The 16,580-nt window shown below is 41.1% G+C and overlaps 1 protein-coding gene across 1 annotated transcript; it reads left to right on the plus strand.

Annotated features, from left to right (window-relative positions):
• The first annotated feature begins 420 nt into the window (after positions 1-420).
• Positions 421-11,444, plus strand: gpr63 (G protein-coupled receptor 63). Its single transcript, XM_050057720.1, has 2 exons — positions 421-903; positions 5,820-11,444. Exon 2 carries the CDS (start codon positions 5,935-5,937, stop codon positions 7,150-7,152), a length of 1,218 nt encoding a protein of 405 aa, XP_049913677.1. The 5' UTR covers positions 421-903; positions 5,820-5,934; the 3' UTR covers positions 7,153-11,444.
• The last annotated feature ends 5,136 nt before the right edge of the window (positions 11,445-16,580 follow it).

Genomic DNA, 16,580 nt, shown 5'->3' on the forward strand with positions numbered 1-16,580 from the left:
TTCACAGTCTCTGCCAATAGGTGCCCCCAAATCCTACACACTGGACCTTTAAATTAAATTGGTACTTTTTTGCCGAAAAACAGTCAAACTAATAACAGTTTGTCTAAAAATATCAGAGACAGCAGGCAAAGTCTAATGTCTGTAGAATGTAAATTTGTACCACTATTATTAAATCAACCCCCAAAATGTCTGTAATCATACTTGGGTTTTGGCTGAATCCTCAGTAGCTGCTCAGTAGCTGCCATGTTTCTCCCCCTTGTAAACAGGTGTCTGTTTTTTAATGTCCATCTAGGCAAGTAGTGGCAGAAATTTGTTTTTCCTGAAAGATCAATCTTACACATACACTTCTTAACATGGGCTCTACCTCCCCCTTATTGTGAAAGTCCAGACCGGAAGTGGTGTATGTTTACTCCCGGTGCCTTGCTGTATGAAGCAGACAGTGAGTGTAGTTTGTAACAGTGTGGTGATAATTTGGGCTACATACAATACATAGCCTGATACATTCGGTGCTGGAGGAGGGGATGCTTACATCTCACATCTTTATGAAGGAAAAAAGGAATGAAGAAGAAGCTTTATATTTATTCTTGCCATAAAAACGTGGATAATCAATGCAGTGTCGCTCGTGCGCCTCTGGAAACAAAGCGAGACTGACCAAATGCGGATTTTTTACTTTAACTACGACTTCAGTTGTGTAGGTAACGCTACTGGCATCACCGGCTGTCGCACTGTTGGTTAAATTTACACAGATAAGGGCCTTTATTTTTTAAAGGCATCTCTGGTCTGTTTTATTTATTGTCTACAACGAGGAGGAGAAAGCGTTTTGGGCGGCGAGATGCACCATTTGGACGGCTGAGCTGTAGCACTTCACCCGCTCCTGAGCTCCAACGTGGGAGACTGAAGCAGGTAATATCTAAGTAAACCCAACCAGGGTCTGTCAGCAGCACAATGACAATATTATTTCTCATATATGTCGCTTAAATCCCGACATGACGCTGTAAATGTTGGCCCTGTGTTCCAAACACCCACTGCTCTCTCTCGTCGAGCACAGAGATGTAACTCTCCATGGACTCTCCATGAATCACTGTTTGTCGTCTCAACCATTTTGGTGGCATAACAACGGAACACAGGAGGCTGTATAAATTCCTCAATCTCTTCAAAATAAGCTATCACACTGTTAGAGTGAAGGCGAGCAGTGGGGCTGCTGGGGTTGGCCTGAATTGCTCTTATTGGTGGTCGATGAAGTGAAAGCCTGGTCTGAATGAGGTGTAATTCTATTTGACATTGATTTTCCTAACATACGAGTCAATTTTCAGACACCTCTGAGCTTTTCTTACAGGTTTACCATCAGGTGTTGAAATGCTTGGATGTGATTTGCCATGTGAATATGATTTAATCTGAATCAGGGACACCAGCATCATGTGTCCAACAAATGGCCACTCGCTAGTTTAGGATTTGTTATAGTCAGAATACTGCACTGATTTATATGTTCTGTGTATAACAGCACATATCAAACCTTCTACAAAAAGTAAACAAACTAGGCTTGGTGCTTACACAAATTAAACATCTCCTACACAGAGAATTAAATGACATTTAGTCAAGCAAAGACATCCAGCCGCCAGAAGAAAATGTTGGCATTGTACGTTTCTGCAAACCAAGAAGACCCTGCATTTGACATAGTATATGAGCTGACTTTGTTACTGAGAGATGGAGGGGATGGAGGATGGCATGTCATGTCAAGACCAAAGAACAACAAAACCGGGCAGCAAATATCGCTGTTTTTCTGGTGGCCTTTCAGCCCCCACATGTGGATTTTTTTAGAAACCCATCAGTGTGTTTGTAGTGGCTTTTTAGCCCCAAAATGTGGATCTTTTTTAGAAACTCATCATCTTTTTCTAGCAGCTTTTTAGTCCCCAAAATGTGAAGATTTTTTATAAACCTGTCAGTGTTTCCAGCAGCTTTTCTAGTCCCCAAATGTGGATGTGTGTTAGAAACCCACTACTGTGTTTCCAGCGGCTTTTTGGCCCCCACATGTGGCCACTTTTTAGAGACCCATCACTGTGTTTCCAGTGACGATTGTGCCATTAAAAGTTTTTGTTTTTCACAGTGATATCGCTACGTTTTCTGTGGGAGTAGTGCCACAAAAAGTGGTTGTTTTCTTACCGACGTCGTTGCTTTTCCAGCAGGTATCGTGCCCCTGAAACCACGTATTTCAAGGCAAAGCATGATCTTCTCCTATCCATAACCAAGTGGTTTTTGTGCCTGAAGCTAACCACACTTTACCACAGCATTGTTGAAACTGAAAGGTTCAACATGTCCGCTAAATAATATTGTACAAATGTAACATATTAGTGGTTTGCAGAAATGTACAATGCCAACCATTTCTGGTGATGAGGTTGTGATTTTTAGATCCAATCAGTCACTTAAGCAGTGAAATTCAGTGATGTTGCATTTAATAAATTTGACAGCAAAATTCAAGATAAAAAATTTCAATATTTCATTGTTATGAATTCAGTGCTAATTTAATTTATTAGTGAAACTTTAAGTATTCAGTTGTTGTTAGGACTGTCACTCAAAAAATACATTTTAAATGAATCTAACAGGTAAGTTGTTTGAATAAATTCCACTGTCTAACATTACTGATCAGCAGGACTTGTTAGGTTTGCCCATTTTGCGTTAGTAAACAGAACAGCAGTAAGCTAGTTTATTGATAAGGTGATGTGCAGGGGATCAGATGGACTGGACACATCATCCGTGTTAAACAGTGCCATGTGACATAAATGATGTTCTCTCTGACAGGTTGTTACAGCCATAAACCAGTAAATCTTACCACTGTGGATTTACTTGGCAGATTTCCAGGACACCTTTTGTCTCCTAATTCTACTTCCTAGCGATTCAAGGTTACAAGATGAGGCTGAAAAGCTCTCAGCATATTCTCTCTGCAGTTCTCCGTTGCATAATTGCGTTGCCACATACAGTATTTGAACAATTCCCAGTGTTTATAACGCTGAGTACCCGATCATCCGTTTTTACTGCAGGTTTACTTGATTGCTTGGAGGCTGAAGTGGCTATTTTAACATTTTAGGTCACTTCACCCCTAAAGGAAGGGAAGGAAATGAGGTGTTAACTTCCCTGTAGAGATAGACTGCTGCACCGTATGTTCAGTATTGTAATCCACCATGCCCATGTCCTTTAGAAAATATGCTGTGTATGGATGTAAGGTGAATGGAGCAGGAAGTAGGCCAAGATTGAACCACTTTCTTATTTGCCCTCATTCGCCAGGTCTCCATTGTGATGGAGCAGTGGGTTATTGCAGCAGATAATACCCCTGTCATCATCATATAAATACAGCAAAGTCTTCCCAGCTTCAATGCCGCCAGCCTGTTTATCTCCTTACTGCAGCCTTTTCTCTCTTGACTGTCTTGGTGACACGAGATAACGCTATCTGTTGAATGGCTACATATCCAGGTATCAGAGCAACATCCAACCTAACATGGATACAGAAAAGGCTGACATCCACTCTTCTCATAATAATTGCCTATAATTGTATTTGCTGGATTTTTACACCCACGCAAGCCTACAAACTAATGAAAAACTTTATGTGCAAATGAATCATTTTAATTATTTACAAATGGACTATTTTCTACAGCACATTTATTATTTGCCATTTGCTGTTTAGCCATTGTAAATGATACCAGGCAGTCTGAAATAACAGTGTCCAATGTTTATACAAGTGATAAGGGGTTTTTATTGCAGTATTTGACTTGTCCCCAGTTGAACACTGGCTGCTGGTTACTGGCAACAGTTAAGAAAAGCACTTTCACAGGGTTTCTTATCACATGTCAGGCAAACAGGGGAGATGTTTTATTTCCTTTAAGGCAAATGCTTTCCCGTTATATATGGAAAAATGCGATGTTTTCTTTCTTTCTGAGATGAAATGAGAAGGTTAAAGCTGGGGTATTCAGTTTTATGTTGGTGTCAAAAATCCCGTCATAACCTTTAAATGAATTTTAATTCAAGTGATCTGCGAGAAAACGACTTCTGCACCTCCTTTTGGCTCTGTTTTCAGGCTTTAGAAGATCTAGGCCGTGATGAGAGCTTTTGGCCAATCACAGGACATTTTAGAAAGAGGGTGTTCCTATTGGCTGTGCTACAAATGCAGATTTGCGTGCGTACACATCGCTTAAGTAAAAGCCTGATTGAATGGTGGAGGGTTGTTCTCCCAGCAATAGCAACAACTGCACCACAACCCAAAAAAGGAAGACGAAAAAATGTTAATAGTTTAGCCTTCCGCTAACTGGAGACAAGGCTCACGATTGTAGCATCAAGATCACGCTAATGTAGCTATCGTTAGCTAGAGCCTCGAATTAAAGTGTGTCCTCCACCTCACTTCCTGCCGCTACAGACCACTTTGCTGGGGGGGAGAGTGGGCAGCAGTGCTGGGGGACCGTATGGCCTGACTCCGTGACTGTGTTGCTGCCATTACCAGGTTAAATCCAGCTGTGACAGCTCAGTTTGATTTGCAATAGGTGCCGACCAAATCTCCGTCCCCCAGAGCTGCTGCCCGCTCTCCCCTGGTGAGGCAGTCCACAGCGGCGGGGAGTGAGGCTGAGGGATTGTGCAGTGTGGTAGATTAACAGAGAGAGCTCTACAATGAAAAAAGGTTTAATGAATCCATGTATGGCAAAGACCGGGTCATGGTCATCTAGTGGGAGGGGCTTAGGATAGAGAGGGGAGATCTTCAGGAAGAGGGTGTATTTTATAATTCTGGTTTTGTTTGTTTTTCCTTTCCAGAAAACTGCCTACTCCAGCTTTAAAAGCACTCTCATATCGGTGTGTTGAGAATATAGCTGTTTTCAGGAAAAGGTTAGCCTAACTTAGCATAATTTAGCATAAGAGATAAACAGATTGTTGATGAACAGCAGTGTATTCATCCGCCCAGCACTTCTGTGCTGCATCTCTGGCTGCAGTGTGGTTTTCTAGATACATTCAGTGAGCACAGGGTTTGATTTTGGTCTCTGTACAGGCTCGATGATAGCAAACATGTCAGCCTCACTTTGACGACAAGAAGCTGTGCACCGACACTGCACCTGGCTATTGTTTGCCAAAAAATAGTTCCATTCCACAGCATCCTGTAAAACAACAAATTGTGTTTAACTTTGTCCAAGTGGAGTTACAAAACTATTTAATGCACCACAGACATAAGACAGGCATTGATCTACCATCTCTCTCACTCACTTTTTTTTAATGTTAACTTTTTTAACTTTAATTGTGTGTAGCTTTCAGATTAATTTCAAATGTTTAAACTTCATTTAAGGTCATGAAATGTAATGAAATTCAGCCTACACACATTTTCTGATACACTGTGTTGTGCAGAAATGAAGGGAAGGCTTTAGTGTGCAACTTCCACGCTTCATTTTATCTTTAATCATGACATTGTAATTGAATCCGTCATGCATCGATACGTACAAAATTGGAAGTTGAGGGAATAGTGATTAGCTTCTGTTATAGGACGCGAAATAGTCTGCATGTAAATCGAATGGAAATGTCTGGCATGCAAATTCAAACACCTTGAAACTAAGTTTAGCATCCAAACACTGCTTTTAGTGTCAATCTGAATAATTTGTCTCATTCTGGTAGATTACAGGTTTGAGAGAGATCATGGCAGTGTGAATTAAGTAGGGAGATGCAGGCGTATAACCCTGAATGGATTACAGGCTCACTGTCATTACAACTCCAAGGGGAATTTTGATGGAAATGATGCTTTCACATGCCCTTTCTTGATTTACTTGGCATTCATTACATTTTTGTGTACATCTTAGGGTCTTGCAGCCATGAGGATGCTGCCATGTCACCTTGAGCTGGGAATATCTGCACCTATGGCATCGTGTTTAGCGTGAGCTCACCAGCAACGATGCCTGTTCACCCTGGGGAAGAATGGTTCACTCCACTACTGCTCCCCTCCCAGAGGCAGGGGACATTAACGCCAGTCTCTGCTGCTTCGTTACGGGGCTGCTGAACCTTACAGAGAGGCCGTCGATGGAGAATATCTCCATGGGCTCCCGGTTGCCCTCGGAGCCGGTCACGCCGACAACGGAGGCCCCGGAGAGCCTGCAAGGCGTCGGCCTACCTCTGCAGGTCTTCTTCTGCTTCGTCATGGTCGCCATCCTGCTTTTGGCTCTGCTGGGAAACGTGGTGGTGTGCCTGATGGTGTACCAGAGATCTGCCATGCGCTCGGCCATCAACATCCTCTTGGCGAGCCTGGCGTTTGCAGACATGATGCTGGCCATCCTGAACATGCCCTTCGCTCTGGTTACCGTGGTGACTACCCAGTGGATTTTCGGAGACGTTTTCTGTCGAGTTTCAGCCATGCTCTTTTGGTTCTTTGTGATGGAGGGCGTGGCTGTACTGCTTATAATAAGCATAGACCGCTTTCTTATTATTGTCCAGAAGCAAGATAAGCTGAGCCCACAGAGAGCTAAAGTGCTCATAGTGGTCACATGGGGACTCTCTTTCATTTTCTCTTTCCCCCTGGCTGTCGGTTCCCCTCCCCTCCAGATCCCTCCCAGGGCCCCTCAGTGTGTATTTGGCTACAGCGCTGAGCCTGGTTACCACACCTATGTGTTGATACTAATGCTAGTCTTCTTCTTCCTACCTTTCATGGTCATGCTGTACACATTTATGGGGATCCTCAACACCATCCGCCACAACGCCATCCGCATCCACAGCCACCCAGACAGCATCTGTCTGAGCCAGGCCAGCAAACTGGGCCTGCTGAGCCTCCAGAGGCCCTTCCAAATGAACATAGACATGAGCTTCAAGACCCGTGCCTTCACCACCATCCTCATCCTCTTCTCTGTGTTTACAGTGTGCTGGGCGCCCTTCACTGCCTACAGTCTGGTAGCTACCTTCAGCGATGGCTTCTACCACAAAGACAGCTTTTTTCAAATTAGCACATGGGTCCTGTGGTTGTGCTACCTCAAGTCAGCCCTAAACCCTCTCATTTACTACTGGCGGATCAAGAAGTTCCGCGACGCCTGCCTTGATCTGATGCCCAAGTACTTCAAGTTTCTTCCTCAGCTGCCAGGCAACACGAAGAGGCGCATACAGCCGAGCGCAGTGTATGTGTGCGGAGAGCATCGCACGGTGGTCTAAAGGAAAAGTCCACACTTCGACACTGTTAAAAACACATCTTTACATCATGTACCTTGCAATTCTGGGCCTGTTTTGTTGTTTGGTGGTTTACTTCTCTTGGCAGAATGAAAACAGCACTGCATTAAAAAAAAGGCAAGGGGCATGCACGTTTTAAGGCTCATCAAACACCAAAACACCTGCGCACCAAGATAATTAATATCATTAGATATGATTTGACCGAAATAGGGCTGCGTATTGTTTGATAGTGTCGTCACGACACTGGAATTTCAAACTTAGTTGCAATACCTCGAAAAATATTGATATTTGATTTGATTTTTTATTAAAAGATAAACATAACATGGCTATAACATGACGACAAATTTTCTCAGTAGCAGTAAAACAGTAAACACGAACAATAAGAGATAGCAAGAAAGGGCAGCTGTTACCAAAACTGCAGAAAATAAGTATTGACACTGCTTCAAAATATTTAGTATTGTAAGTATCGATAAGTAGATATTTTTGACAACACTGTTTTTTGAAAGGTTCCAATACATTACCCAAGTTTCAGTGCCAAAACAGGATGTTCTTGAGACCTTACTTGAGCAATATGAACATTATTTTCGACATAACTCTGTATTTGACAAAATAAGTCAAACCTTTCAAATGATAAATGTAAAATACAAACAGCTAAACAAGAACTTTGAAATACAGCAGTGGCAAAATGTTAATGTAAATCCAGTATTTGCTGTCTGTGATAAAAAATTCAAAATTCAAGTTTGACTTACTAGCTGTTATGGGAGCCTTTTGATATCAACTACATGAATCTGATTAGATATTCGATGTCAGCTTTTGGTACGAAAGTCACAATGAAGTACCCAATGTAATGCTGCAGGGATGACGTCTTTTTGTAGGCCGACCGGACATTGACACATTGCCCTGGTTCCCCCGGCAAAAAGTACCAATGGGATATTTCCATTTGATTTTGGATGATTCAAGAAAAATGTTTGAGGTTAAAAGCTAGCGTTAGCCTACAAATTAAGTATGCGATCGTTGCTTAACTTCGTCGTCACCACCACAACAAGGCTCACCGCGTTCGCAGTGATGACGTCCTGTAGTCGCATTTAGCCACTTGTTAGCAACTGCTTTTCTTAAGACACGTAAAAGCTTCAAAATTCACGGTGGTGGTGTATTTACGGACATATAATATGCCATAAAACAGGAAAATTTCAGGCAACTAACCAAAAACCCATTGTGTTTTAAAGCTCTTCCTTGCAGTCTGCACTAACAGGCGTTGAGTATAAATACCCGGCCCTACTGGGGAAAGTTCATCCATCATCATTTTCCCTTCTATCTTGACGACTGGAGTTAAACCATTCTCATTACAGAATAATCTACCAGTGTGCGTGACATATTTGATCGGCCAGTGCAGTATATTGCCCGATGACACTGCAAGAGTTGAGTCAGGGTCTACTTTTTTGCCGGATGACCTTGCACTTCCTTGCTGAAGCCCTGCACATCAAAGACCCTGCAGTGTTTTAATGCAGTGCTTATGTTGTTCTGACTTCCTGTTAAGCTCTGAAGTTCAACAACAATCAGAGTGTGTATGAAGATTCTCAATGGGTCATGGGATGTCAGACAGGTGAAGGCAACTGGACTCAGCGTGTGGAAGATGTTTTTGCATCCATTCAAAGAGGCTGCATCACTGGTGAAACGTTAGTTTTAAATTTCTGTCGTGTTTAGCTGAATAGGTATTTATTTCCCATTTTAAAAGGGTAAAAACTTGGTGGCTGTGCCGAAAGTAGCTGCAGTCTCTGCTTAATTTAATTTAAGTTACAGTTGGCAGCAGGTCATGTAGAATTGCTCCTCATACAGCAGATGATAGTTGATATTTTTGAGACTTGCATCTGCACTGGAAGTCCAGTTGCCTTTGAGTCTGTGGAGATTGTTTCATTCAGCTCATCATATATCATCATGTACCAACTGAAAGGCGGCTGCGCTGGCGGTTTTGTCTCAGTCTCAAACAGCAGACCAAACAACAGGTACATTTTTCTCTGATTTAGTTATTGTAGATAAACAAGCATACAGAAAAAATGGTTTTATAGAAGAGGGAGAGACTCATCTCCACCAACAGCAGCTTCAGTAGGGCTTGGTAGCAATACCTTTTATTCTTTTAAATACAAACGTTCTTTTTTGTTAAATATGTGAACACAAGCAACCGTACAACATTTTTGCCTAAATACAGTGTAAAAAAAAAATGCAGCCCAAACGCCAGAGTAAATGTTGGCAGTATATGTTTCTGCAAACCATGGATATGTTACATTGTACATTTTATATGTTAAAGTTGTGCATTTGAAATGTAGTGGATATGCTTAACTTCATGGTTAATTACATTTAAATTTTATTTTTAATTTTATGTTGTGACAATGCTGTGATTCATGTGCAGCAGAGTCCTGCACGGGTCCATTTTTGAAAACTCGCTGTAAAGCTCAGTACCAGAACCGATGCTCAAGTCAAAGCTGCACCCACCCACACCCGTTAATAAAAGTCTTGCAACCAAACCTGCACCCGTGATTAAACACGTTATACGTTAATAAGTTGGGTTCTCCGTTGAATTGAATTACAAATCAGAGAAGATGTCTCTTTCCCTGGCTGCACTCGATGCCAGGATGGCGAAAACATTCTGTGCAATGACTGCCAGGTTAGGAAACATTGTAGCACGCTCCCTCCACCACCATAAAACCTCAAGAGTGTCTTGGGTGTCTTGAACTGGGTGTAAGCTGCCACCTCATCCTCGGGCTGCATTGTTTTATAGCTGGAGTCCTCCATGTCGGTGGCGAATGTGACCACGGTGTCAAAGGATCAACTTGTGTCATTGACTTTCAAAATAAAAGGAATTGCGGCTTGATAGTGGTAACATATACTGCACATCTTTTTCATTTGTTTTATTCTGAAATAATATATTTTTGTTCTCGCCCGCTGCCCACCCAAGTGTAGTTTATTTTTACCCCTGCCCGTACCCATGAATTTATGTATATACATATTTTGCAACAAGAGCGGCTAAAAATGTCCTGACGTGTCATTAAAAAAATACCTGGTTTTATTGCAACAAGCAGGGCTAGAAATGTCCCAACATGTTGTTAAACATACCCGGTTTTGTCACAACATAAATGGTTGGAAATGTCCCAACCTGCCATTAAAAAATACCTGGTAGTGTCGCAACAAGCATGGGTGGAAATGTCCAGATACATTGTCCAAAATATCCACTTGTGATGTTAGTTGTTCTCAAACAGTGGTCTGCAGATGTTCGCCTATCTGTCAGGCTATCCACCATCCCCTTGACCTCCTGATGAGTAATTCAGTTCATATACATATACATGTAACCTGAACTTCATTGTGTTGGAATTGTCACTTAAGAAATGTTGATATGATATGTATGAAATGTACAAATGTAACATATTGGTGTTTGTACAGTGCCAACGTTTTATTCTGGGGACTGGGCTGAAAAATTGGCTAAATTTTTGTTGAAGTCAGGAACTATCTGTTCAAAGTCAACAAGGATACCAAACTGTCAAAATATTTGGTGCCAGTTTTTGATACTTGACGGTTTTAAATACTTGGTTCTGCTGACATATTGCTTTTGGTACAAAAGATATTTAAATTCAATACCAAGCTCTACTCTGCAGAGCAGACTCAGCAAGAAGACATTACCAGCTGAGAATTCAACCTTGGATAAACTTGCTGTGCTGCTGTAATCCTATCACTGCAGCTACGGCTCTTTGTCCACCTACTCAACCAAAAGTACAAACTTCTTCTATGAGGGGGAGGCAATGTCATTCTGGGTAAAAAAAAAAAGAAGCCTTTTAAGTGAAGTAGTTGACTGAAGGAAACTATAAATTACAACACTTTTATAACTCCTGGAATGCACTGAATGGCACATACTGTGTGAGAGTATAAACGGGTGAATTTTTTCTTTAATATTGTATGAAGAATACAGGCGCTGCTGGGTTTGACTTGACCATACGTCTTTTCTCGCCACTGGAATCACGAGTCACGGGAAAAGGACGGCGTGTTTTAGCTGCGTAGAATTTGTTTTATGAGGCATGTAAATTAATAGCTTCAATGGAATTTGAATATGGTCAGAAAGTGGCCAGGACACATTTGGACGTGTGTATTTCTATTTAAATGTTTTGGATGTGCCTATTGATTAGTCCATTTGCCAGTCAGAATGCTGCTATATCTGGTGAAAATGTGCAATTTCAGTGTACTGTACTGTTGAATGTAATAAAGGAATAGACATTTCTTACCTTGGTAAACTGTCTAAAGTGGGTTCTTTGTGTATCTGTCGTGGATCAATAAGTCATGCTTTGTTGAGGTAATGGGGTGAGGGTTGGATGACATGATATATACCTGGAGACAAGAAGCCCTGCTGGGTAAATGTGTACCTTCAGCCCCAGCTATAGGAATTTGAAAATGTCATCATTTTAACAAAGCTAAACAACAATTAAACTGTTAGTCTACAGCTCCCATTGTTATTTTACAGACTGTAATGCCTCATTGTAATTGCTTGTTTATCCCTTTATACATGATATCCACCTGAACTGTCTTGTAGGCTAATGCCGTCTTTGATTCTTTTAAGCTGTATCTCTGCTGTCTTAAAGTCATGGGCTTATGGGAAATGGTGTTCATTTAAGGCTGCCAAAAGACTTATATTAGACGTGGAGTGAGACACATTATAGGTCATGTTATAGAGCAAAATTCAATGTGGTTTTGAATTTTTTTTTTTCTTTACTCGTGGAACAGAACCTGAAATTTCTGCTGTCTTATTTCAACTCTCTATAGCTCATGGTTTTAAGTGCATAGCGCAAGTGCTTTTAGGCAATGTCAAACTCCAAACAGTGCAAAGTAAGGTGCAAGGGTGTATTTTGGGCCCACCATGAATTCAGCCAATTGGAGTGTCATCGTCCATTTCCTTTAAAAGCCATGTGTGAATGCACCTGGCGCATTGCTACTTACAAGGCGGATTCTTCAAGTTGGAGAAGCGAGCAGTTTTCGACTGAGAGTAAAGCAGTAAGAGCAGCAATGTAACTACAGCAAACATTGTGTAGACAACAAAACTAAATACTGTAGTTATAAACTTGAATGAGGAAACAGAACTAACCTTTTAGCTTCTGAAAAAAGGGTTTACGTGGTTTTTTTGTGTATAAATCTGCACAACGTCTCTTAATGGGGAGTTAGACAGCAGCTCATCTCCGCTCTCTGCTACGTTCACATTTTAGAGAATGTGATTAATGTATTTCTCATGAGTGATGTTACCCATCTGCACATCCCAGTGTGTGTAACAAGCAGAGTGTACGCATGATGGGAACCCACCTATTGCTATCTGAATGATTTGCCCTTAAATAGCTGGAAATACTGCGCTATTGACTTTAGAACAGGTTTTTGTTGGTCAATGATGTAATTATTTTGTGCTGTCTCAAGATACCCAGCTGGCCAACAACACCATTAGACATTGATATTTGGTTGACTTTTGGTTGTGATGTCAGGTGACCAAAATTCAGTGTCAGAACAACGTCATGTCAATGTGCCTTAGAATACTGTTTACAATGATGTTGATAATTTGTTGGTTTAAGTTATGTTAAGTAACCAAAAAAAACATGTCTTACAAATGTCAAATAAGCCAATGTCATGTTGACGTAGAAAAATGACATTTTGTTTATATGTTGAACAAAACCCAACATCTGCAAAACGTCATAATGTTATCTAAAGTTGATAGGCAATTAAAATATTGTCAACCCAATTTTCATTCCGACCAAAATATGTCTGTACAGCGTAAGAGTCCAATGTTTTTCTGATGTCATATTGCTGTTCACTGTCAACTGGGTAGCAATGCAAATGCCAACAATGCATCTGACCACACCTCATGTTAAGTCCTACATGACCACGGGCATATAGATGGGCGCGACATTTGCTACTTTCACAATGTGGGCACTTTCCAAACAGACACTCCCAAATCTATCAACAGTTTTGACATGTAATTGTAGAAAAATCACAAGTGTTACTAAATATTACCAGTAGCTCAGTTCTATTCAAGTGTCCTGGTAAGCCACGTGTGCCAGCATAAACATTATCAGCACCCTGAAACTGAAGCAGCTAAATGGAATCCAGCCATCATTCATTGGTTATTTACACCTGTGCCTCTCTTACCGTCACATGTCAAAGTTACATATATACCCATTTCCAGAAAATGTAATATTATGATGCATATAAAAAGACATAAACTGTTACTTAATACTTTTTACCACCAGCTCATGGTGTTATAGAGACATTGTGTACCTATCTTTAAAGCTTGCTAGAATGAAGTGTCATCTGTTCAGGTGAATAGAAGAGCTGAAAAAGCTTCTCAAGGTCAACACAAAGGATGTCTACATGCAGCTAGTATAATAACCCATAGAACTATGCAACAAGCAAATGTTATCTTGTATGAGTGTACGACCTCAGTGTATCTTCCATACAGCACTGGCTGTGTTTATCTGAGGGGTAGTATCTCATTATCCTGGATACATAATATGTGGGCAAGCTGATGTTTCTATAAGCTGGGATACTGAGGCATGTAAACAATTTATACTGTTCACGATCCATATTTGTGTTTCAACATGAGGCAATAATATGTGATTACAGTGGGACACAAGACTGTTGGAACCACACACCCTTAAATCTGTCCTAATGATGAGTTCCCAAGTAATCTTTAGAGACTGAAAGCAAGCGTATCCGATGTGATTCATCAACTCCAGATCAGATGTTAGAGGTATAATAGCAATGTGCATGTAAGTACATTATATGATATATAAGGTGTCACGTCTGGGAGCCCAGTGTGTTTATGTGATGCCTCAGTGCAAGTTCTGCGTTAATTATCTTCCTTCCAGTGCGTCACCTGTGTCTATTCTTTCCACTCGGGGACTCCACTTCCTGTCATAGTCTCCGCTGAGTGCATTCACGGGGGCGACATAAGCCCAGTGTGCATTCATGCATCGCTCCTCCCTCCATACGATGACCCCCCCCCCCCAAGCCTGCTTTGATTCTGAACGGGCCTGCCAGTCGTACGCCTCACAGTGGAGTCGCCGGCGTGTTGTGCAATGCAGCTGATAATAGAAATGCCATGGAGCTGTATCAGCTGCCGTGCCTGACAACCAGCCTCCGGTCTGTTTACAGTCTCACTGTTCTGTTTGCTTGGATTTCTGTTTGCAGTGTCTTGCACCACAGAGTTTAGAATTGAATCAAATCAAAGTGGATGTGTATTTTCAGACAGGCAGCGTGAGCAACTGTCCACAGGCCCCAGGACACCAGATGCACCCATAAGCCCCAAGTTCACTGTGTGGAGATTAGGTTGTGGGAATTTATTTATGGTTTGTGGATATTTTGTCTACATCAGTGATACTAAACTTAAATGGCATGCTGGGGAGCCCGGCACAAGCATTTTCTTATACACAATGAAAATAAAATGATTCACAATGGGATTTTATTTTTGTACTTTAAGTGAAAAAAAAATGTGCTGGAGTGCATAAAAAGCATCAAAGTAGAGCTTGTTAAGCCCTGCAAATTCAAGTTGAAATACTTTCTAGCACATCCACAATGCTAATTATGGTGTAAAAATACATTTTAAATTAACAAAAAAATATATGAAGGGTATATGAGGGTCAAATTAAAAAATAAATAAATAAATGAATAATCAGAATGAATAATAAACAAAATGGCATTAGAATCTATACACATAAATAAATTTGTAAAATAAAGATATGTAATGCACACAATTTTTAAATTTTTAAAATGTATATTTGCCCAGTATGTAGGTGGTCTGTGTCATTTTTTCATATATGGAATAGTCAAAATTTCCAAATGTTACAGCAGTTTCTGAAATTCTGATTGTGTAGAATCAGTTCCTACCAATAAAAATTGTAAGATTTAAAGGGTAAATTCAGTGTAATTGTAAGAAAGAAAGAAAGAAAGAAAGAAAGAACGTTATTTCCCCCTAATTACCCCTAATTTCATCCATAAGTTTGGCTTGATTTCTCCATGTTGTGATGAGATTTCCGCCTCAGTATAGGTAGTTTGAAGTCTGCATTCTGTGCTCAAAGCATTGAAAACAACATTTGAAACAACAAAGGCTTTGTGTCTGAGCTCAGCACTCGGCATTGGTGGCTGTTCAGTACATTGAGTTTGACTCTGGAACACATGCATTCTTGTTAACTTGTATGGCTACACAAAAGGCCACTTGAGTAACTACCACCCCCAGAGGCTCTTTGTAGAAATTAAACCGCAGTCTAATTTTAAAAATGAGAAGAGCATCTTCTTTAGCAAACACAACATTGCTCCTATTTGTTTGAAAGGTTCAGCAGTAAAATGTCATAACGTCTATACACTGATTTCTAGAAATAAAGAAAAGAGAAACAACATATAAAATAATAGAATTAAAGGGATAGTTGGGATTTTCTGACGCAGCGTTGTATGGGTTACCTATTATACTCAATGCATTACCTATCGTAGATGTCAGCTGGCGTGCCCCCAGTTTGGAGATGTGGCAGGCTGCAGTAGACCAACAACTCCTGTGTTCGGCGATGTTAAATCACTGTTTTTGTTTTTGAAGTCTGGCTTTGAGGAGAGCGATGTAACAGCTACAGTTCTTTGGTGGAAATCGCTGTGTGACAGTAAGGTAAAGCAGTGAAAATATTCTGAATATGGCATACACTTAAACTGATATCGATTTTTTTATGTGGGATCTTTATGAGGTATCTAAAATATGTGTCGTTGCTGGCCCTGTCCAAGCAGTTCATTGCTTAGCTTCTGTGTCAGTACACCTGCCTGCTTCTCCAAACTGGTGGCGTGCTGACTGACATCTACTGTGTGTAATACACTGACTATGGATAAGTGCTCCATACAACCAGGGGTGTAAATATAGATAGGCAGTGTGGTTGCACCGGGGCCCATCAAGTGGGGCGCCCGTAAACAGACTTGTTGTAGGGCCCGCTTTCTCTAGAGTAGAGAATGGGCCCTTGCAAGTGATTCAACTTGCCACCTCAGAAATACACCTGTGTAAAAAAAAAACGACCTCATGTTAAACTACAAATGCTGTCATCTGCTATATACCCTTGAGACGGCAAACCCATCGGTCAGTGTTTGTTTTTCTGTCTTTTATGAAATAGTCAATAGCAGTCTATAACACAATTATGTTCATTTTACAAAAAATTATAAGAAAAGGGCAGCACAGTGGTGTAGTGGTTAGCATTGTCGCCTCACTGCAATAGGGTCCCTGGTTCAATCCCAGGAGGGAGCCCTTCTGTGCGGAGTTTGCTTGTTCTCCCCGTGTCAGTGTGGGTTTTCTCTGGGTACTCTGGCTTCCTCCCACAGTCCAAAGACATGCAGGTTGGGGATAGGTTAATTGGTGACTCTAGGTG

This window comes from Epinephelus moara, chromosome 12, assembly GCF_006386435.1.
Source record: "Epinephelus moara isolate mb chromosome 12, YSFRI_EMoa_1.0, whole genome shotgun sequence".
Classification (NCBI taxonomy): Eukaryota; Metazoa; Chordata; class Actinopteri; order Perciformes; family Serranidae; genus Epinephelus; species Epinephelus moara.

What these genes read in the sequence shown, in the direction of transcription:
- gpr63 (XM_050057720.1), top strand. Translation starts at nt 5,935, where the DNA reads ATGGTTCACTCCACTACTGCTCCCCTCCCAGAGGCAGGGGACATTAAC.